Consider the following 23,581-nt stretch of genomic DNA (forward strand, 5'->3'; position numbering starts at 1 on the left):
CTGGCCTGGTCCTTGTCCTGGTCTGGACTGGTCCTGTCCTGGGTCTGGCCTGGTCCTGTCATGGGTCTGGCCTGGGTCTTTGTCTCTCCTCTACCCAAGAAGACGAGGAAGGCAATTCAGACATTACTTGGAAGAGCCAAGTCACCATGGAAACACTGCTGCAGTATGGCAATCATATGTGACTATGGAGAAAAACCTTGACTGTAGTTTCATAAATAAACCATTAGGAATGTGATGCTTGCGTGTGAGGGGCTATTCCTACCCCAGTAGAGTACTGCAAACGTGGCATAACACCAACTCATGTATTTACACTGGTACTCTTAATGAATGGGTGTGAAGGTGACTACTCCAAACTGGTGACACCCTACACTAGCAAGTGTGTAGAAAGTGACACGTGACTAGCAGGCAAATTAGGTATTTTGTCAATTAGAAGGAGAATTCGGTATTTTGTGATTTATTGTAAATAAAGAGAGACTACAACAAATATAGATGACAGTTTCTGTAGTTTTATTGGTCCAGTGAAAGCAGAATGTGCGTGTGCTCCTCTGCCCAGTCATTGTCAGGTAGTGGCTGGTCGTCAGGTATGAGACATACTGCCACTCTCTCTCTACTATCATCCAAATCTTGAGACAAATAAATAGTTTAAGAAAACATTTCTTACAAAAAAAAACGGAGTTCAAGTATCAGAAGCAAACAAAAGTATTACTGCCATTTAAAGATATAGTTATTTCATTTGTCATTTTATCGTCATTTGTTTTATCATTCAGCCGTAGCAGTAAAATAGATCCTCTGGCTGTTTCTTTCACACTTCCTTCTTAAATCCATCCGAGTCACTTCATGGAGCAGACATTCCTGTGCACTGTTCGGCTTCCCTCCTCCTACCATCCTCATATGTACAATGCAATTTACAAAAGCTAATTACAGATTAACATATTATAACAAAAATATAGGCGCTCACACATGCAATGACATTTCCCCAACCACTCAGATCAGGGTCCCACTCAGATGATCAGCACTGATTTCAAAATCAAGCAAAAGAAAATGATAAATATATTTTTTTAAGTGTATTTGTACAGTGATATGTCATAGGCTATGTGCATTGCCTGAAGATTTGTCTGCAGATGGGTAGGCAGCTGAGTGTATTGATATGGGCTGTACTGTACATTAAGCAGCTTTAAGTTTGCAGGACAAGCACTAGGCACTCTAGGTTTAAATTATAATCTCCTTCATACCTCTCAAGATGGAGAGGTAAACACAACCACTATGTGGCCACACACCAACAACATACCGTACTTTCACACATACACTGAACAAAAATGATAACTGATTTAAAAAAAAATCTACATAAGAACAAAAGGTGTTGCTACATAAAAGGTATGCAAGTACCCAAACAGAAAATGCATGACTTTCTTTGTAATAATCCAAACTACGTTTTTTCTTAGATAACGTGCACAGTGGAACTCCACCTACTTCGTGTTCTTTGGTTGGATCAGAGAAGCGTGCTGATTGCCCATTAAACCTGTCTAAACTGGAATTCAATTAGGAACAGAATGATCTAACATAAATTCTAAGAACAATGCCATGACAACAGTTCTTCGCAAGATGAGCGACGACAGAGAAATGAGAACGTGGATCCGGTTGAGGGCAGTTGTGACAAGATCGAGAACACAGCTTTAGTCAGTCCAAATTTTACAAGACGTTCGTTGCGCATGAGGTTATATTTCATAGAAAAGATTTGTAGAAGCCCCTTTCTGGAACGGTGAAGATCCTTTGCATGGCTCTCTGACAGAGCTTCAGATGATTCTACTGATCAGCTGTTCCCCATTGGGAGCATCAGAGCCGGGGCCTCCTGGCAGACTGCCGAGCACACTCTCAGGTCTGAGAAGGAAACAGAAAGGGGATGTCTCTGGGATGTCCAGAGAGAGGAAGGGACCAACACCGTGGCAACACGCTTGTCACATCCTGGGATATCTGGCGTCTCATTGGCAGAGCTGAAAGACTTTGTGACAGTCCGTAGACTTCCTCTTCAGGTTCTGAGAAAACACAGAAGGGGAGAACCTCTGTCACATGACCTCAAAGACAAACAGGTCAAGAAAAAAATGAACACACACAAATGACGTAGCGCATCAGCTGATGACAGCACTACACTTAACAGAAGCTCTACTACATAAACAAAAACAAATGATCTAAAAACAAATGTTATGACTCAAAACAAACAAAGAATGTCTCCACGCACACACTAGAAGCTGTCCAGGCCATCTCTACTGTGGCTTTACCTTTGGAACACCAAGAGAGAGACCACTTTCAGATAATGAAGGATGGTGCGTCTTAATGCAAGACAAGAGAAGAAACACATACAAGATGAAGGTGTAGACAGGACAGGACAGGGAGGGCAGGACAGGGAGGGCAGGGTTGGTGTGATTACACGGTGGGAGCAAATTTAGTCAGCGAATTGGAATGCCCCGAACAAAATTGGAATTCAGGAAGTGTGAGGACTGGAAGAGAAGGGGGGAGGGAGGGGGGTTACGTATCATGTGGATACTTAGAAATACAGAAAGAAAGTCATTTCTGTTGATTATATTGACGGGAAACTGTTAGGCAACCGTTGTCTGTACCTAGAAATAGACTGGAGTCTGAGGAAGAAGAACCAAAACACGAAGATACTGTATTGAGAAAATACTTACAGGCAAACTTTCCCCAGCCAGTGCTGAGAGGAAGGGAGAAGGAGGGTGAGGAGGGTGAGGAGGGAAACAAGGAGGATGAAACAGAAGGAGGGAAGTGAGTGCCAGCAGTGTGCCATTCCAAGCACAGAGAAGAAGAGTACAGATAGAGATAAGGCGTGCTGTGATGAACGAGATATGAATGTAGAGGGGTCATGTGTGTGTGTCTCACCTGTCCAGCCAGGGCGAGGGGGAGAAGCGTGGGGGAGCAGAGGGACAGCGAGGGGGGCAGCTCATGTAGGGGGGGCTCGTCCAGCTCGTCAATGCGGGACTTCTTGATGTTGGGCTCTGGGCTGGTCAGGGGGGTCACACTGTTCCTCCTTAACAGAGTACCAGGACCCTTCTTCACCTCCTACAGAGAGACAGAAACAGAGAGAGAGAGAGAGAGAGAGAGAGAGAGAGAGAGAGAGAGAGAGAGAGAGAGAGAGAGAGAGTTTAGAATGCATTTCCAGTGCTGGATAAAAAGGACGTTCAGATACACAAGCAAGGAATCTGGAGACACCAATCTGGAGCATTTACCTCAGGTCTGTCTCTATGTGTGTTCACAGCATCCACATTCAGCGATATGGACTCCACTTTGCACCCTGCAGAACACAAACACAGCTCATTCAGCACTCATCAGCCAATGCAGGCCCACGCTGCTGTAATCCTGTTAGGTTAATACATGTAGATGTAAAATACGCTAGCTGTGTATTCTCACCATAAGCCATGGGGGTGAGCTTCAGCACAGTATGAAGCGGGCACTTCAGGTACGGCATCTCATCTGCAATAACCAAATCAAAGTATGAAGTCAGAGCAGCTCCAGTACACTGGTAACACGGACAGCTGTGGGTGAAGAGAAACTGGTGGCTGAGGGATTTGTAGTCTCACCTGCACTCTTGTCCAGGAAGTAGGCTAGCAGGCAGCGCATGACGGCCTGGTGACAGATGACCAGCACGTTCTCCTGCCTCTCCAGCTCCATGATGACCGGCTCAACACGCTGCACCAGGTCCTGGTAGGACTACAGCCAGGAACAGGGGGAGGACAAGAGAGAGAGAGAGGATTACTCATACTGCTTTCTCACATTGCATGCTCACATAGAAGCACACCTTTATAATGCTATCAACTGTAACAATATAGAGTTCATTCCAGCGCTATCTCACCTCTCCTGTGGGGTAGCGGTAGTAGAACTTGTCCTGGTCTCTGAGAGCAAACTCGTCTGGATGTTTCTCCTTGATCTCCTCATAGGTCATCTCCTCACACACACCCTGAAGGACACAACCGACATGTTCGAGCCGTGTCCGTACACACACACGCACACACCAACAGCAGAATGAGTGGAGCGTGTGGAACTCACAGCGTCTAACTCGTTGAGGGCCTTCCACTGCTCGTAGGGCACCCCAAGGTCCTCAGCCGTCTGGATGCTGCGACACATCTGGCTGGTCCACACCTTCAGACCCTTCAGGTTCTGCTCCTCCACAAACCCGGAGAGGGCAGCCGCAAACTGGAGATGCAGGGATGGTGTGTGTTAGTTGTGTTTATTTGTGTGTGTGTGTGCATGTATGCATAGAATGTGTAGACTATTTAAGTTTACCTTTTTGCCCCGTGAAGACAGTCCAGAGTCTCCCCCCAGCCGCCCCTGCAGGTTGTGCATGCTTTCCCCATGCCTGCAGAGGTAGATGGCCCTAGGCTGGACGTGGATGTTCATCAGGTAGTACACGATCTTACTCTGGATGTGGTCCTGGATGCGGTTCACCAGGAAGCGCCTGCCCACGTCGATCACCTTAATGAAGGACAGATCCCTGCATAGAGGGTGGAACGGGGTCAAGCCACATGTTTCTGTTTTGTGTGTGTGTGTGTGTACAGTATGTGTGTGCGTGAGTGTGTGTGTGTTTGTGTGTGTGTGTGGAGGAGGAGGCAGGACCCACTTGTCATACTCATCAGGGTCCAGGGGCTCGTAGTGAGCTTTGTAACACTCAATCCTTTTCTGGAAATCCAACATGGCGTCTGTCTTGTTGCAGTCCTGGTAGTCCGGGCAGGACACCTTCACTTCCTGTATGAAGAAGACGATGGCGTGATCAAAATTCAACTTTAGATTTGTAATATTTTTTACAAAAGCATTTTATTTTGTATCTTTAATAAATCACTCAGAACTCACCATTATATTTGAGGCGATGACGCTAGGATCGTCACACACTGACTCAATGAAGAAAACCTGTAGTGAGATGGAACCATCGTCAGCCATTTTAATCTGGCACCACCGTCCTCATCACACCTCTTTATCCCACTGAGTCACTGACACGTATGGGTCTGACTCAGCTCAAACACATGAGTGTCACGCCTGCCTGGGCGCTGGGGTAACCATAGCAACACTGACCTTGAAGCAGTGCTCGCTGCCGAAATCCAGGATCATGTCTCGCCTGTCGCGCGTCGTGTTTGTAGCATCAAACACCTGAACACAAAGAAGACAGAGAACCTATGAGTGGGAATATCAACTAAATACATTCCAAACAAGATACGAGGTGTGCTGGAGAGGTGCATGCTGGAATGCAGACTTACCGCCACCTGTCCCCCCTCCTCTGTCAAATAGCACTTGACGTCTCTGAGAGCAGCCAAGGCACACTGTCTAAAAAGGAGAACATCATCTTCCTGTTAGCTTGTGAAACTGTATTTCCTGAATACAGATGCTGTGTTCCAGAGTATCTACTGTCTGTCACTCTAGATTCTAAGTCGACTGGTGGGCTGCTGTGATTGGCTTGACTTACTGTCTGATCTTCACGGCATTCTCGTTGTCAGACTTGAAGAAGTCGTAGGAACTGTAGTTTTTGACCGCTTCTCTACGGTACTCCCCCACGTTGAAGACTGGACACAAAAACACAGACAGGGTAAGTTTCTAAAAGCATGAGTCGAGACATTTGTGTCAGACAGACAAACAGGAGTACTGGGCCAGACTAGGGTGTGACTTCAGAAGAACAATGTCGACCTCCGTCAGCATAAGGATAAAGCATAGAGGCACATGACGACTGACAGGATCAGCCTGGTTATCGTTCTCCAGCTTGTCCACGTGTGTCAACATGTGTTTAAGACTGCGTCCTGTACCTTTGGTGGGCATGCCAATCCAGTTGAGGTAGCGGGTCAGTTTCTTGGACATGTAAGTCTTCCCCCGAGCAGGCAGACCCACCATCACGATAACCGTGGGGGGGTTGGCCAGGTGTGGGCCCCCACCAGCTACAAAAAAAGGATAACCAGAGAGAGTCAGGGGTTATCATTTGAAAACTCAAAATCTCTACTGTAAACCAATTTGTCATCGACTGACCATAACCTGCATAACGCTGTTCGCTGCAAACTCATCTAATAATAAGTTGGTAAAAATAAACCCACTGCCCCAGTTCAGCCCTCTCTACACCCTGTCACCCCCCTCCCCGGGGCCCCTGAAATGAGGTCAGCCCCCATGCAGTAGTTCTCCAATAACCCCCTCTCACTGGCCCTCCCCATGCCCACCCATCCACCGTGACCACCCACCCACCCACGTACTAAGCCAGCACATACCCTGGCTCAGAGGTCAGATCAACTCTGCATCACCGAACATGTGGCCCACAACCATGCAAGACTACACTGTACACACACACACACACGCGCGTTTAGATACAGTATTAGAGAAGTAGCCTAGGTCACCTGGTGAGCTCATGTGGACATGAAAGTGTAATAAAAGCCTGTACTCTGAGGACATCTGCTCTAAGAAGCGGCTCAATCCAATATTGGATGTCTCTCTGTCTGAAGGAAACCACCTCAAACACACCAGGTTATTACAGGTGAGGTCGTCCTTCCACGTATTACATTTTACGTTCAATCTATCCTCTCCTCCACCTCTCTCCATCCTCCACACTGTCATCTCTCCCCCTTTCGATAGCTAACTCTCAATACAATTCTGTCCAACCCACCCTCTCGTCTGCCTGGCGCCCACTTCATCCCTCTTACACCTCCCTCAGTCTCTCTGTCACTCTCAGTGTCAAGGAAAAGCTCATCCCATTAGAGGCTAAGGTCACTGGGGATGGAGACTGTGTCACTGACCAGTCATGGGAAAGGACATTAGGTGGGGGGGCTAATCCAGAGTTAACAATAATTATCCTAGGCTGTCCTCTCTACCTTGGACCAGTACATATTCACAGAGGTGAAGATGGTATAATCTTTATTATATGCATTATCAAGGCACTTATCTTTACAGACATAGACAGGAAGACATGAATAGTAAGATGCTATTCAGTCATTCATGCATTCGCTCATTAAGAAAACCGACCACTGAGACGCTCGCGCCATGCAAACGCACACCAGCTTATCCAATCACAGACGAATGAGACCCTGGAATCGCCTTGACATTCCCTCCCACACACTGCCTCATGCCACGAGCAGAGCCCCTTGCACGGGGTACCGACTGGGCTTGTTCAGTGGTTGCTATGGAGACCAAAGCTCCGTCACGCTCTACTAGGAATCAATTTTGAATACCTAACTCACTCGCGTGCTGTGTGACAATGCCCAGAAGAAGCTGAGCTATTTAATATTGACACTGTAAAGAATACAGTGAAGTCAGTGGGCTACTTACGTCTTATTACATATTTATAAAATTGGTAGATGTTTTTGTTGGGATCGTTGGTCGTATACACCCCCCATAGTAGTTATTTGAAACTCATAAACACGTGTTGTGCACATTATCATGTAGTTTATAGCTTTATAGAGTTACTTTATAGAGTAAAATAAAATATATATATAGCGCAGAATTTTAAAAGTTCAACACACATTTTACAGTAGTAAAAACGGTATCAGTAACCCCATGATTTACTTATAATTGAGGCAATAAAAACCTGTTGATATTCAGGTTGCTTACCTCTCTTGGGTACAGCTGGTTTATCATCTTTAGATGGAATCCAGATCTTTTGGATTCTGTTCTGAGTCAGCTCTCTTGGCATTCCTTGGAGATGGAGGTGAAGACGAAAGAACTTCGATTTCCCCGTGTATCAGTTCCAATAAACGCTCCAAGTACAGTCGATGACGAAGATCAGATCAACGCAGTGAAATCAAATTACAAATCAAATTCAGATGTTTAGTTAGTTTTTGTCTCAACAATTGTAATCTGTCAATAGAAATTCTTGGCAATGGCGTTTTCTGATGCTTTTCTGATGCCAGTCAGTCTATGTCGGTGAAATAATCTACCGGTCTGTGTCCCAGATCCTCTATTTAAACTCACCGAGCAGGAAACAACGTGACAAGCAGCAATGACGTTAGGCCCCTTTAGCTCGTTTGCGCGCGCGCTGGACGTGTCTGTCAGAACTCGTGCTGCGTCACCTTGTGGCTGCAATCGGTAAACGTACTTAACCATACTGTATTCGTTTTTTGCCTGGATCAGTCGTTGAGCTGTCAGTCCTGTATAGTATTTGATAAAATAATTTTCAACAGACATACAAACTATTCGGATACGGATTTAATCAGTTTTGGCTAAGTTGAGAAAAAAAGAGAAAACCGGTGCACGTGCAACACCGCATGCACACCAATGAGATAAATGTAACATTTGATTGCAAAAAACTGTGAAGTACACAAGACATTTCTAAATAACATGTTGACTTCTGGAACCCAACTGTTCGAGGCGTGGCTGTTCTCAATGATTTTTGTCAACAACAACATACTATTTTTATATCCTGTTCTGAACTGAAGTAGAGGTGCCTCTCGAGGACTTCCCATCCACACACCATCCATGAGCCACGCACGCGTACCCTCAGTTTAGTGCTCCCCACCCAAGCCCAGATCTTTGCACTAAGCTTACTAGCTCTCTGGACCATACATTCCCTTCACAACACTGCAAAGTGTTCTGCTTGCCAAGATTTAAAATCTTAGTTGTGGAAATATAATATTTATTAATTAATCAAAAATGATTTACTGGTTTCTATCTTTTAATTTGTGGTATATTTTTGAGCCTACCTATTTCTAGACTGGAACCAACTTATTTTAAGATATGTTGTCGAGTAAAATTATCTGTCCATACAGCAAGATAATTTCACTTGTATTAAGTCATTTTCTCTTCAAAGTTAGTGTTAATTTCTTGTATTAGCAAACCCTTTACCCATCTACACTGCAGTGCTGAACTGCACAACCATGACCTATGGCAGCTGACCCAACATCGACCAGTACAGATGAACTTCAATCTGCTGCTTACAGTGTGGCTTCATAGCACTGCTTAGACAGGTGTTATTCAGGTTATAGTCAGAGTGACCTTTGCCCCCCCCCCCCCCACACACACACCCCCTTCCACTGCCTCTGCATGAGCCAAGCATGCAGGGCTCCATGGCTTCCTTCATGTCACACACACACCTGCTTACACCCTTCTCGTTCCATTTCTCCCATCATAACTCCCTCACTCTGACCTGCCCAAACAGCACCTCAATGAAGGAGCTGTGTCCTCTTGTTTTCAGAACATTATCTTCATAGGAATTACATGTTCATAGAAATTAGTAATTGGATCCTCTCTAGTTCAACTCCCCAGGGTCTCAAGTCATTATGCATAGGAGCTGAATGGGTGTGGGCCAGGTTTCCTGCGTCACTGCCCCAGTACCCCCTCACCGTTCTGGGCTAAGTTTAGAAAGAGCCCCTGGTGGAGCAGGTCTTGTGGGATCCCTCAGTTATGTCAGACAGGGAGAAACTAGGCGTCCAAGACTATGTTCTGCCCCAGAACAAGAACTGGTGATGAGAACATGACAAGAGGAAGACAAGCTCAAAACAACTTTCATTTAAAACGAGACATTTAATTTTCAGGTTTCATTTTTACAAGATGAAAATGTATTAAGACACAGATATCAAGGGCCTCATGGTGAGTGGAATTCATTCATTTCCAGGTCGTCGTTTCTGTTCAGCCACAGTGATTTCCTCTTCACGCAAAACAAAACAACCTACTTGTAGGACTACTCGCTATACTTAGACACTGTAAGTTCGGAGAATAGAGTTTGGCCTATATACAGAGGTCTGATGAGGATGTGTGCATGTGTCCATGAATCCGACAGCCGGTTCCTGCTGGTGAGAAGTGGGTGCTGATTGAGGTGGGGCCGGTTCTGTTGAGTCTGGCTCACACCTGCTCCCCCAGGTCTAGAACCCTGAACTTATCCAGGTTGTAGAAGCAGGCCTTCACCACGCGCCCTCCAAAGTACCGGCCGTTAAGATCCACCACGGCTAGAGACAGAAGAAAACAAGTTATCAATGATTACTCCTGGTACAGGTTGTGCTGCAGCCGCTGGGAAGAGACATGGAGTGTATGGTGATCCTTAGACAAAGAATCAACACAAGCATCTCCATTCCAATGTCACTGAACCAGGAGTCGAAGAAGTTTGGTGTCGTTTGTTGAGACAGTAAACAAGTGCACAGTTCTGTGTTGAAAGTCCAAATGGTCATAAGATTTAGAAGGCTCTGGTAGTTAAATAATCACTTGACTATAAGAACAAAAGCTGTGACGTGAGTTACAGTGTTCTCAAACTCAAGGTGATGACTTGTGAAATAAAATAACAGGATTACCTGAATTATATCTTCCAGAATACATATGTGATTGTGTGGTTCTGTTTTCCTGTCAGTCTTTCTCTGTGTGTTTGTGTCAAGTATTTTGTCATCCTCCCCAGCAGTGTGTGTGTGTGAGGGAGTGTGTGTGTGCGTGTGTGGTCTGCTGTCCCACTCCCTGTCCCCCTTAGAGGATGTGATGAAAGTGCGTAGGGGAGGGGACTGGTGGAACAGGTGACGCAACACCAAGGGGAGACCAGTCTCACCTGAATCTTGATCTGGGACAACCCATTTAGTCTGAGACCCACATAAAGCACACACACACACAGCTCCAGTTATACAATGATGGGATATGTTCACGACTGCTACCAATAGTCTGGATGAACTCACTGAGGCTGTGACATCATGCATCAGCTTCTGTGAGGACTGCTGTATACCAACACGCACCAGGGTGAGCTTCAACAACGACAAGCCCTGGTTCTCAGCAGAGCTCAGAAGGTTGAGGTCAGAGAAGTAGGAAGCTTTTAGGAGTGGGGATAGAGACAGATTCAAGGAGTTAGAAGAACAGGTTAGCAAGGCGGTGAGAGAGGCTAAATGACAGCGTCAGTTCTCTGCTAACGACTCTGCTTTGTCTAGAGAGGGCTCAGGCAGATCACCAACTACAAGCCCAGAGCCCCCCCACTCCACCAACGACTCCCGCCTGGCCAACGGCCTGAACAAGTTCTACTGCAGATTTGAAAGACAATTGGACAGTCCTGAACTACCCCTTCCCATCCATCCTGACCTCTGTGGTAATGAAGTCTTTTGAGCACCTTGTGCTGGCACACCTCAAATCCATCACAGACCCCTTCCTGGACCCACTGCAGTTTGCCTACAGAGCCAATGTAGATGATGCCGTTAACATGGCCCTCCACTTCACTCTACAGCACCTGGACTCCCCAACATCCTATGCCAGGATCCTGTTTGTGGACTTCAGCTCTGCCTTTAATAACATCATCCCCACCCTGCTCCAGGACAAGCTCTCCCAGCTGAACGTGCCTGATTCCACCTGCAGGTGGATCACAGACTTCCTGTCTGACAGGAAGCAGTGTGTTAAGCTGGGAACACAAGTCTGACTCCCGGTCCATCAGCACCGGATCTCCTCAGGGCTGCGTCCTTTCTCCTCCGCTCTTCTCCCTGTACACCAACAGCTGCACCTCGAGCCAGCCTTGAATTTTTACACCACCACCCTCATTGGGCTCATCTCTGACGGGGACGAGTCTGACTACAGGTGGGAAGCTGACAACCTGGTGACCTGGTGTAGCCAGAACAACTTAGAGCTCAATGCTCTTAAGACCGTGGAGATGGTTGTGAACTTCAGGAAGAACACAGCCCCACTCACCCCCATCATCCTGAGTGACTCCCCAGTCAACACTGTGAAGTCCTTCCGCTTCCTGGGCACCATCCTCTCCCAGGACCTCAAGTGGGAACTGAACATCAGCTCCCTCACCAAGAAAGCACAACAGAGGATGTACTTCCTACGGCAGCTGAAGAAATTCAACCTGCCAAAGACAATGATGGTGCACTTCTACACAGCCATCATGGAGTCCATCCTCACTTATTCTATCACCGTCTGGTACGCTGCTGCCACTGCCAAGAAGAAGAGCAGACTGCAGCGTATCATCCGCACTGCTGAGAAGGTGATCGGCTGCAATCTGCCTTCCCTCGAGGATCTGCACACCTCGAGGTCCCTGGGGCGAGCGAGGAAGATTGTGGCCGACCCCTCCCACCCTGGACACTCCCTGTTCCAGCTACTCCCCTCCGGCAGAAGGCTGCGGTCCATCAAGACCAAAACCTCACGCCACAAGAACAGTTTCTTCCCATCCGCTGTTGGCCACTTTAACAAGGCCAAGGACTCTCACTGACTTTTAAATCACAATCTGCACAATGACACCCTGCACATTGCAATTTGCACTATAGTATCCTTCTCTTTGCACTATCTGTATTTTTAGGTTAGATTGTAAATTATGGCTACTTATATTTTATTTTTTTTATTTTAAATCCCCTTAGTATTAGCTAGACTTTGCTCCTTTTGTATAGTTAGATCATATATTAAAGTTTCAAGATTCCTATATGTTTCATGTATGCACCTTCCAGCCAAAGTAAATTCCTTGTCTGTGCAAACATTCATGGCGAATAAAATCCCTTCTGATTCTGATGATAGTGCTTGCACACGCACACACAGACGGACAGGCCCAGACAACAGGGCAGCTGCTAACCTTTGATGGCTGACTCCACCCTCTCAAACTCCAGGAATATCCTCACCGCTTCGTCGTCGGTCACAAGTGCAATCTGGAAGCAACAATACGGTTGAATTAAAACAAGCGTGAACACTGAACAAGCAACATACAACACCAATAATATATCTGGAAGTCATTATGCAATAGCAGCAGGCTTTGACTAAGGATCACAGTCAGTCATCTAAACTTGTGGAGAACACCAGTCCACTGTAACCCTGCATGTGAATTAAATGCCACCGTGTTATTTGAGGAAAGAACATGGCAAACTAATACTTATTTTTGTCCAAGTGGGCAGTAAAACAAATTATTCAGAGACTTAACATCCTGCGTTAAACGGATTAACTAGGAGAATGTTTTTCTTTCTCCCACGTTTCCATAGCAGTCTAATGATGGGGCATTAGCATGTGGAGGCAGTGCCACCGGGGGGGGGATTTTCCAGTCTGGCTGCAACCTTGGCAACAAACTCTGGAGGCCTGCCAAAACCAGCAGACACAGCGTACGTGTCGTGGAGAGCCGTGATCCCAGCTAACAGCTACGGCGTGTGTGTGGGCTCAGCAGAGGAGCTCCCCTCACCTCAAATATGACACACTTGGTGACTTTGCCGTATTTCTCACACTCCTCTTTGGTCTCGCCTTCCAGGTCCTCATCCACCTCGCCTCTGCCCACCATGTTCTGAAACACACACTCTGCTTAGACTACATGTGACACGCTCACACACACTCATTCAGATCCAGCACTCTCTCATGCTGGCAAACCAACCCGCAGCAGCACGACTTTGGTGGGACACTTGAGGATCTCAGTGAGGGGGTTGGCATCTGACTTCTTGGAGGAGTCAGCTGATTGGGGGAAAAAGAAGACAAGATGGATTACGCCTGCGGAAGGGCATTGTTCCTGTCCAGCAAGTAGAACATGAGTAGAACTTTACTGAGAAGGTTGTGTTCTTAAAAGCCTGTGTAAAATGTTCACGGGTTGACAGTTGTAACTTGAGGTAGAAACATAGGAAAGCTACACTATGAACCATAAGGCCCTTAATCAATTTGGTTTCTAGTTCCATATGACTTGACCCCAATTGAGATGAACAGGATGTGCCATTTAGTGCTAGCCTAGATGAGCATTACTGGCTAGTGGCCACTCTGCATGGCAGACATACAGAACACACACAAGAGACTGGACAGAGAATGGCAGGATATGATGCGTGTGGGAAACAGGATGTGATGCGTGGAGCCCAACCTGGAGGCCCCGAGCCCTGGGCTGAAGGCTCAGCTGCTGCAGGCTGACTGGATCCTGCTGCTTGGACACAGACACACACGCAAGACAACACAAAACAACACACAGATGTTGAAATCAATAGAATCACGCATGGATGAGAAGTGCAAATCAAAACAGAACCTTCAGTGAGGCCGACAAAGACAAACTGTGGAACTAGAAACCGAGGCTGTGTACTGACGGCCTGGTCTCCACGGCCATCACAAACACATCAGCGAGAGCTGCTCACAGGAAGCCCCAGGGGACCCGGTTAGGACAGTGTCATAGTGACAGAATATGACAGGAAACAGATAAAAGCCAGTAAACAGAACCCTGCCAAGACTGAAAAAGGAGATGGAGAGTGAGAAGGGAGATGGTTGAGTGAGAAGAGAGAGAGAGAGGAGGAAACAGAGAGATGGAAGGACTGAGACACAGGAGGAGAGTAAAAGGAAGCGATGGAAGGAGGGAGAGAGGTACGTTTCTCTGCAGCGTCTCCTATGATGATCTTGCCGCCCCTCTTGCTGGTCTTCTCCACTGACAGGGCCGTGCTCAGGCCCTGCTCATGCTTGCCCAGGCCCTGGCCCTCTCTGAAGCCATACTTCTGCATGATCTTATGGGCCACCGTCCCTCTGGTGGACACACACGAGCATTACATGATCTCCCTGTACCGAGTCAGCATGTGCCTTGCAGTCATAATGCACACCAGTTATCACTCTACATCAAGGCTCAGTGTCTCACAGCTGTGTATTAGCGTGACCATGAACACCTTGTGGTGCAGTGTAGCATCGGGATAATGGTAGGTCTGAATGTAGCATTGGTAGAATGGTAAGTCTAAATGGACGTTTTGTGATACTCACCCCATGTTGGCCAGGAATGTGTTGGTAGGGCCGGGAGGGGAGCGGGGCCGCTCTGAGTCTTCGTACATGGGGGGTGGGATGGCTGCCTTGGAACCCCGGGGGGGTCGCCCCTCCTCTTCATAGGGGAATGACGAAGAGAAAGCGACTGAGAAAACAGAGAGGGGGGGGGGGGTTCTGTTAGGAAGTTGTTGTAATACACTGATACCTAGTGGATGATGATACTCACTACACGCTGTCCCTCATACTCACATTATACACAGTACACACTAACTGTTCTCTCGGCCCCCCTGACACAAAACTCCCAGAATAGACAGACATCAGGCCCACACTCACCGTCTCTGTCCACAAGGGAGGAGGGCGGGGCGATGGCAGCTCCACCCAGAGCTGATGGAGGAGGAGTAGAGAGTGGATGATAGTACACAGTCTTATAACTCACAACATTGCTTAATCTCCATACTAGCATGTAAAGTGAGGGTGTGCATGCCTGAGTTAAAGGGTACGGCTGGGTAAACCCTCTGCCCTCACCTCTTTTCCTCCTCTCCTTCTCGTAGTCCTCCTCTTCGTCCGATTCTCCCTCCGCCGCGGGGAAGCGGGAGAACCCGCTGGGGACGCTGCCCTCGTGACGGTCCTTCCTCTTCCTGGAGAGGGACACACCACAGGTAAAACATAGGCAAAACATAGGCAAAACATAGGCAAAACACAGCAGACACGAGACCATCCGTCACTATATACCAGACCAGACATGGGCTGGCTGACATGCAAATTGACATTGGTTGATTTCAATGTGGGATCTAGTCAGACTGAGTGGGTATCGGCTTGTTGACGGGAGATGAGTGTGTCAAGAATCCAGGCCCGTACTTTTCCCTCTCCTCGATCTCCTTCAGCCGCTCGTGCTCCCTCTGCTTCTGCCGTTCCTCGCGGTGTCTCTTCACCACCTTCTCGTAGTCGTTGGGGAACATGGGGTCGTACTCATCAGCCAGAGGGATCAGGACGTCCCCTGAGGAGAAGCCTGAAGGCACCGCTTCCTGACACACACACACACACACACAAAGACAGAGAGTACACTTACAACTAGAGAAACCAGGTGTGACACAGGCTCCCTTACACCACTCTCTCTCTCAAGTTATACACAATTATGCAAGAAACAACGTTTTACCTTAAGCCCTGCAGCAATGTGTGGGGATGTGTCTAGGATCTGTCTGTCTTCACTAGATCCGCCCCTCTTCAGGTCGATGACGGGAGCAAGGACTGTAGTCTGCTTCATCCGCTGGGTCTGATGAGACACACATATACACCAAACACAGCCGTCATCGTTGTTCCACCTGCAACTTTGTTAACCTATTGAGGGCATTTCGTTCGTTCAGAGAACAAGTCACAATCACTGGTGTTGCAGGTGTCTTTACCTTCGCCTGAGTCAGAGCAGCCTTCTTCACCTTCAGCTGCGACTGGAGCAGTTTGAAGTTCTTAGACCAGCCCTCGGTCTTGGCGTCACTCGCGACGCCCAAGTCGTCGTAGAGTGACATGGTTGTGCGGGTATCAAGTTTTCGATTTTAAATGTATTTTCCTGGCAGACAACAAATAGAACAGATTGATGTACTTACACTGTGTAAGTAAAAAAAAACAAGCACGCTGTCTAGCTGACACACTTTTGATCACATTTCCTGTTATAGGCTAATCCTTTATTATTAAAGGCTAGATAAATTAACATTTAGCTGCCTAGCGCACCCGTAGCATCACACAGTTTGTGGGACATACATAACAGAAAGAAGAAGAATACTGTACCAACCAGCTAACGTTAGCTAGCTATCTAGCATTTGCTAGCTACCACAGCGCTCGGATTTTATCCGAAAAGAGCCGTCACACAAGTATGGTGCATTCACCGATACAAATATGTATATTGTTTTTTATATCTATATTGTCGTTATAACTATATAGCTACATACCTGAAACTACAAGTATAACAAGTAGTGGAGACTTTGAAAAAGCTATGCTAGATGAATGTATGTGTTTAGCTGATGCACACGCTTATAGACAAAACAACGTAAAGAAGGGCATTAAAACTACGCCCCCTTGATAGATTCCACCTAGCGGTGGGGATGATTGTCATGGCAAGCAAGTAACAACTGTAAAAACTGCTGTAACGAATTAAAACTGAATTTTCAAAACCTAAATAAAAATATATGTCGCCAGCTGTATTTTATTGGGACACATTTAAATTATATACTGTAATAGTACAACAGTTTGGTGTAGTTTCCCTTTCGATCTCTAGATGGCGACCTTGACCATACACAATGAAAGTGAATGCATCCAACAAAGGTAACTTTTAAATAAATAAAAAACGGTACATTTAATTATGTAGCTCTAGGTTTCATAGTTATATTCTGTGTTCGAACATCACAACAACACATCACATTCTGAATCCAAATACGAAACTGAATTCAATTTCCTGCACCAACCCATTCTTTCTCCATACTCCCTCTCCTACCCGTCCTTCCCCGGGCGCCAGTGGTGGTTTGCCAGGCGTGTTGGGGTAAACAGCCAGGGCTCTGTCTAGTGACGCCTCACAGAGGCTCATAATGCAGTCGATTTGCAGGCAGCAGCGCGGCTGGTTAGGCAGATCTCTGCGTGCCGAGAAGGCCAAGTCAGACACACTGGAGAGGAACGTCATAAGATTGGATCCACACAGATGGAGGTGTGTGGTTGAGTGCATGTGTGTGTCTGTGTGTGCATGTGTGTGTGTTTGTGTGTGTAACAATAAAAGGCTATGATAGAGGTTTAAGGTTTGTCTGGTGGGATGGAGGTCTGGAGGGGGGAGTGTGTGTATGGTTGTGTGTGTTGTATGTTGGTGTGTGTGTGTGTGTGTATACTGCCTGTACCCTGATACTAACAGGAACAAATCTACAACAAAAAACAATAACCTTCATACCCAACACCTCCTCTCTCCTGGTCCCTGTAAAGCCAGTGTATACAGCCTGGTGATATATATGCAGGTCTCTGACAGGGGATGGGGGGGTCACAAATGACTGTTTTATGGAGTGTGTGCTTGGTGTTAGTGTGTGGAGGAAGGAGGACAAAATGGAAAAGAGAAGGAGGAGAGGAGTTCTCAGGAACATGGTCTGACCTTTATGTTCTCACAAGCATGGCTTTTAAACCAAATATCGGAGGACCATGAATGTTAGTGGTGTGTGCGTGCCCTCTAGGAGAGACTGGACCAGTCTAGCCTTTACCTCCGAGAAATGGAGGGAGAGCGATGGAGAGAGGATAGGGATGGAGAGAGACGAGAGGGAAATAGACTAAAGAGAGAAAGGAGGAATGGAGACAGAGAAAGAGATAGAAGAGGCATTCCTGAGTGCACAGAGCAGGAGTTTCAGCTCAACTGTTTATTTTCTCTCCCTCTTCGTCTCCACCTCCCTGGTCTCTATCTCTCCATTTCTCTCTCCTCTCTTCCACCTGCCTATTGATCCACAGGTCTTATCAAACAAGCCGCTTAAAGGACTCGGTGGAATCGCTGGGATTGTTTGGCAGTTTATCAGATACAACCTGGCCCCGGAAAGAAATAGGGGATGAGGGGAGGAAGAGGAGAGAGAGTAGAAGCGAGAGATCAGGATTGAAAAAGAGAGAAAGAGAGCTTGTCAGCGTCTCAGACTAATATAGGCAGGTTGAGGGGATTGGGCCAGGGATGTTTTGTGTCTGTGTAAGCATTGTGACAAAGTGCTGAGACTGGCCAACGATGAAGAGTACAGGTGGGGGTCGGAGGGGTGGGGGTGGGGGGGCGGAGAGGAGGGGGAAGGGGGTGTGGGGGCCAGAATCTCTTTATCTCACCACACGTTGCGTCGGCACAATCTGGATAAACTGATGGAGAGGAAACAAGGAAATGTCACGCTTGGTTGGCATTTACAGAAAATAGACTTGGACGAATGCCAGCAAGCTTTATGGGGATGTAATTTCGCAGGTATTTTGCTGATTTGAAGTGAATAGGTATTCTCCACATGTTGCCAGTGCAGAGAAAGACAAGCATCGTCAGGTTTACACTGAGCAGAGTGAGTGTTGCTATCTCATTTCAGATGGACATCAGACCCTATTCAAGTTTAATGTCCAACAGTCTACCTGAGTGTGTGTGTGTGTTTCAATGAACTCAGCCTCTGTGGGGAGTGGATATGACTCCCAACTGCTGCGTAAACTGTGCTGACTCATCTGAATCAGATTGATGAAGGGAAGAACAAGCCGCACCAAGGTTGGCTCCAAGGGGCCAAAGATGAGCAATGCCCCCCTAAAGGAAATGGTGTCCCCCCCCCATTATTTTAACTAAGAGAATTATATACAAAAAACCCCCTTGTGGAAACCTAATGCTGTCCGCTCATCTGATTCGTTCTGGAGCTGAGCCTGAGCTGAACCACTTATTTTGGAAGTTCTATTCTGTTCTATTGTATTCTGTTTTGAAATAGCGTCCTTGTTTGCTCAGTCTATTGGAAGGGCTTTCTTGAAGTTTATCTACATTCAAACCGTAACATTCATTATGATTTCAATGGACTGTGATTACATTTGAATAACCAAGGCTGGTGTGTGTTTATCGTCAATTAATGTATATATGTGTGTTTATGTGTGTGTGACCTTGATTTGTAATCAACAATGCAATGTGAGGCTCATTATGAGCAAGATCCCCTCGGAGATCAAGCCAAACACACTTTACGGTGGAGAGACTATCAATTAATAAGACAGATCGCTGGTTCAGGTGCCGCAGAGCATAATGAGATTTTTATTTTTAATTATTATTTAGTTTCATTACTCTGTAAACTCATCGTGTGGATGTGTGTATGTGTGTGTGTATTTTCAGTAATGAAAGTGTGTCATTATCCATTCATGTATTCGTCCCTAAGGTGCATGTGTGGTGATCGGATTGTGGCTGTGGGTTATGATACAAACACACAAAAACACACACACACACACACAAACACACACACAGTGTAAAACATAGGTAGTTCTTCTGTTTTTTCTCTCCCTTCTATCAGCCACACACCCCGTAACACTGTATCCAGGGCAACAAGGACTAGGAGGTAGAGGTTTTGAGGTTAACCAGCAGTGACAGTTCTAATATGGAAGTCAGATCTGAACCTCGTAATGAAATGTAAGTAAATCTACATATGCTTGCCCCCATATATGTCTGCAGATGGTGTTGTGGTCTTCTCGGTGAGTCCTAGTTTTAAAGGTTGTCTAGAATTGAACAAGATCAAATATTCTGTGTGTGCAGATCCCAGTCCAGAAGTAGGTATACTCTGCATGTGTTTGCATCCCCTCGACGACACACCTGACCACGATGCTGGAAGACTTCTTTCAAGGTGTTGAAAAGTAATCAAGTTTTTAGAATTAAAGAAAAAACATACGTAAGATATGTCATAGAGGTCTTCATGTCTACTGTAGCTGGGATGAGAGAGAGAGAGATAAAGAATAAGAGGGAGAGAGAGAAGGAACAAAAAATGGAGCCAGGAGCACTCCTAAAATAGTTGTTTTGACAAAGGCAGTATTTTCCTGTGCTGTTCCATTAATTACTGTGATTTTCTCATCTTGTTGTCAAGGAGACGCCTACATTCATCTCTCCTGTACAGTGTATATGACAGGATGCTATTACTAATGAACAGTTAGCATTTAGACTAGAAGACCTGGTATAATCACTGGAGCTCTCTGCGTTTGAAGGGCTGATATAATTACTGGGCATTACTTCATGTGTATGGATTGGGCTTTGATAATTGCTGGTCATCTCTGTATTTCTGTATGTGTAGGTCTAAATTCATTGCTGGACCTCTCTGGTTCTTTGTTAGAGGGGTGTTCTCTACGGTGGATCCAAATTGATGGGTTGGTATCATTAAAGATCCCATGACATGCTGTTTTTTGATGCTTTTATATAGGCCTTAGTTGTCCCCTAATACTGTATCTGAAATCTATTTCCCGAAATTCAGACCTGTGCAGAATTACAGCCACTACGAGCAGTCCCACAATGAGCTTTCCTCAGAACGAGCTGTTTCGGTGTCTGTAGCTTTACATGATATGATGAAGAAAGAGGCGGGGCTAACTGCCATGCTTCGGTCGTTTGCAAGCCATGAAGTCTCGTGTAAAAACTAGCGCTGTCAAACGATTAAAATATTTAATCGCGATTAATCGCATTAATGTCATAGTTAACTCGCGATTAATCACAATTAATCGCACATTTCTATTTCTATCTATTCTAAATGTCCCTTGATTTCTTTTTGTCCCATTCTTTTTTCAAATTTTAATGCTCTTATCAACATGGAAAAGTGGTTCGGATTGCTTCGTGCAAATATTTTTTGTTATTGAAAACAACATTGCAATCGCCTGGCTTTGACGAGGGGGCGGAGAATTTGCATCATCTGTGTGCTTGGCCATCAAGTGGTATTTCAGACTGGACGTGCTGCAATGATAGCTCATTTTACAACGACAAAACACACAGATCACTTTGGTCTTGTCAATGGAACCATTTGGCAACTTTTTAAAAGTAAACTTTCCATTCAGAATCTTATTGGCATCCATTTCGGCGTCTCGCGCTCGCCATCCACTCAGAACGTAAAGTTAACCTACTACCAGAGAATGTCTCATATCCTAAACGGGCTCTGCTACTACGCTTTAGCCGGATCGCAAGCCAAACAAGTGTGTGGCGTGCCTGTTGTTTTGTTTCCGGTCTAGCTAGATCCGGTGTGGTGTTGTAGTTTTTCTAACTTCGGTAGTTGTTGCAACAGCATGTGAAAAAAAACTACAAAGTTTGCTAGGCCAAAAAGAGCGTTAATCGCGCGATAAAAAAATTGACGCCGTTAATTTGGGTTTGCGTTAACGCCGTTAATAACGCGTTAAACTGACAGCAAAAGTAAGTAGTAAAAACCAATGTCGTGCTAGCACGGTCTTAACTAATTTTTTCATCGGTATGCCAAATTCTCTGCGCGGGCAAAGTAGAGAAAGGGGAGGTAACCTTCCTCCTTGTGACGTCACAAGGAGAGGATTTTCAAAACTGAGCGTTTGAGCTTTGATTTTCTCAAAGGCAGAGAAAAATACCCAGGGCTTGGTTTACACCTGTCAAAATTTCTAGCCACTGGGGACCAAAGGCAGGCTAGGGGAACTCATAATAATGTTAAATAACCTCCTAAAGTGAAGTTTTCATGTCATGGGACTTTCTTTTCTTTTCCTGCAAGAGCTTTTGGCATCAGGCATACCTTGGGCATAGTTCTTGAAGGACAGCTAGCTGTAGGGGAGACACACTCAAACAACCTTGATGTCCCTTAGATATTGGGTCAAAAGTTGTGATTACGAGAAAGTGAAGGGGAGACCTCACATTCCTAGTGACAACCCTCCTGTCTCTTGCCTTTCCTCTTTTCTCCTCACCTCTCCTTCGCTCTCTTCTCCTCTGAACTGGATCTCACAGCGTCTGTGCAGGAAGGGTATGGCTTGTGTAATGAAATGCATGTTTACAGTGTCCCGGGGTGAACAGCAGTAGATAACTGTTGAAAGCACACCGAGGGAGAGGAGCATGTGGCTCACAGGAGCCTGCTGGCAGACGCCCAGTCTGTTCTCATCCCTCCTCTACTCCTCCTCAACCCGGATCCCTCCTTCACCTTCTCCTCCTTGTACCTCCATCCACCTCCGCTCTGCCTCCTCTTCGTCTTGATTGGACCTCACCTCAAACCCCCCTCAGCCTCTTACCCTCAGCACTCCTCTTTGAGTGTCTCTCTTTCTCCTCAGAAAATAAATAGGTACGGACTAATCTATCGTTCAATTGCCTCTACATTCAAGTCCTCTGGTCTACACTTGTCACACACATCACACACACACACATACACACACATACACACACACACATACACATTACTGAGGACAGTGTTTTTAAAATTCATCAACACATTGATCATCGGTATAATTACTGCTCAGTTTCACATCCCCTTGTGCAGCACCTGCTGTTTGCCTGTCCCCTATGAGTTCATTAGTGAGGGAGCCGATGGATGGTGTGGGAGGTGTTTGGAAGGAGACAGGCCCCTCTGGCTAAGGTAAACTTTCCCAGAAAGCTGAGACAGTCATCCATCTTATCTGCTGACATAGTGTCAGACAAGGCTGTCTGTGAGTGTGTGTGTGTGTGAGTGAGTGTGTGTTTGTTTCCCCCTGGGGCATGTTCAGTGATGAGATCTGGAACATTATATACGCGGATATACAGTTATTACTATGGTAATATAGTAATAACTATGGCAAAGTAGCAAACTAAACACATGCAGATACACACATGCAAACACACCCACACACACAAATACATTTCATTCAAAGGATAAAAGTGGAAAGGTGAGAAAGTGAACATGTTCATCTTTCCACAGAGAAGTGCTCACACCAAAAGGTCAGAGCATTGCAGCCACGCCCCCCTGTGACAGACCCAGAGCATCATCATCGGGGCAGATTTTGTGTGATCACTAACATTTACCTGTTCTTCTCCAGCCCCTTTCAACAAATCACTTCGCTCCACTCTGACTGGCACGTTCCGGAAGAACACTCTCCGTATGTGTGACCTTCTTGCTCCATGCCACGCATGCACACACACACACGCACACACCCACGCACACACATACACACACACACACACACACACACACACACACACACACACACACACACACACACACACACACACAGACCTTCTGGCTCCCTTGTCAAATGTCATCTGGATTAGCACTGTCTCACAGCGGGAAAGGTTAGTCACCGGGCCGACCTGTAGAGACAGACCAGCAGCCATGACAACCTGACCTCCTCAGTCACACTCGACCCAACTGACATCCTGGATTCTGGCCTTTTCCCACAGAACAATTTGTAATGTTGAGGCTTCAACAGACAGCCATCTACAGTCTCTGTCTGAAATGTTTGGAATTGCAAATGTAAAACCCTTTGAAAAGGAACTCAAATCTAAGACTTAGATGAGGAAAAACACGTA

The 23,581-nt window shown here is 46.2% G+C and overlaps 2 protein-coding genes across 4 annotated transcripts; both read right to left on the bottom strand.

Annotated features, from left to right (window-relative positions):
• Positions 1–634: 634 nt before the first annotated feature.
• On the bottom strand, positions 635–7,918 carry pfkfb3 (6-phosphofructo-2-kinase/fructose-2,6-biphosphatase 3). 3 transcript variants are annotated; one of them, XM_047015553.1, is made up of 16 exons: positions 7,582–7,918; positions 5,799–5,927; positions 5,465–5,561; positions 5,259–5,325; positions 5,077–5,151; positions 4,858–4,914; positions 4,628–4,752; positions 4,294–4,501; positions 4,057–4,203; positions 3,863–3,967; positions 3,591–3,720; positions 3,421–3,483; positions 3,240–3,304; positions 2,893–3,072; positions 2,685–2,707; positions 635–2,033 (listed from the first exon to the last, which is right to left on the bottom strand). In XM_047015553.1, the coding sequence occupies exons 1-16, from the start codon at positions 7,661–7,663 to the stop codon at positions 2,027–2,029; spliced, it is 1,560 nt and encodes a 519-aa protein (XP_046871509.1). In that variant the 5' UTR covers positions 7,664–7,918; the 3' UTR covers positions 635–2,026. The 3 variants fall into 3 exon arrangements, with proteins under 3 accessions (XP_046871509.1, XP_046871508.1, XP_046871510.1); XM_047015554.1 differs by lacking the exon at positions 635–2,033 and adding an exon at positions 2,046–2,327; XM_047015552.1 differs by lacking the exon at positions 2,685–2,707.
• A 1,551-nt stretch (positions 7,919–9,469) lies between these two features.
• Positions 9,470–16,657, bottom strand: rbm17 (RNA binding motif protein 17). The gene is made up of 13 exons (XM_047015555.1): positions 16,554–16,657; positions 16,014–16,174; positions 15,767–15,883; positions 15,469–15,635; positions 15,136–15,248; positions 14,944–14,994; positions 14,611–14,755; positions 14,231–14,382; positions 13,739–13,795; positions 13,268–13,344; positions 13,082–13,180; positions 12,488–12,560; positions 9,470–9,911 (listed from the first exon to the last, which is right to left on the bottom strand). Exons 2-13 carry the CDS (start codon positions 16,131–16,133, stop codon positions 9,808–9,810), a joined length of 1,275 nt encoding a protein of 424 aa, XP_046871511.1. The 5' UTR covers positions 16,134–16,174; positions 16,554–16,657; the 3' UTR covers positions 9,470–9,807.
• Positions 16,658–23,581: the final 6,924 nt, after the last annotated feature.

This window comes from Hypomesus transpacificus, unplaced genomic scaffold, assembly GCF_021917145.1.
Source record: "Hypomesus transpacificus isolate Combined female unplaced genomic scaffold, fHypTra1 scaffold_304, whole genome shotgun sequence".
NCBI lineage: Eukaryota > Metazoa > Chordata > Actinopteri > Osmeriformes > Osmeridae > Hypomesus > Hypomesus transpacificus.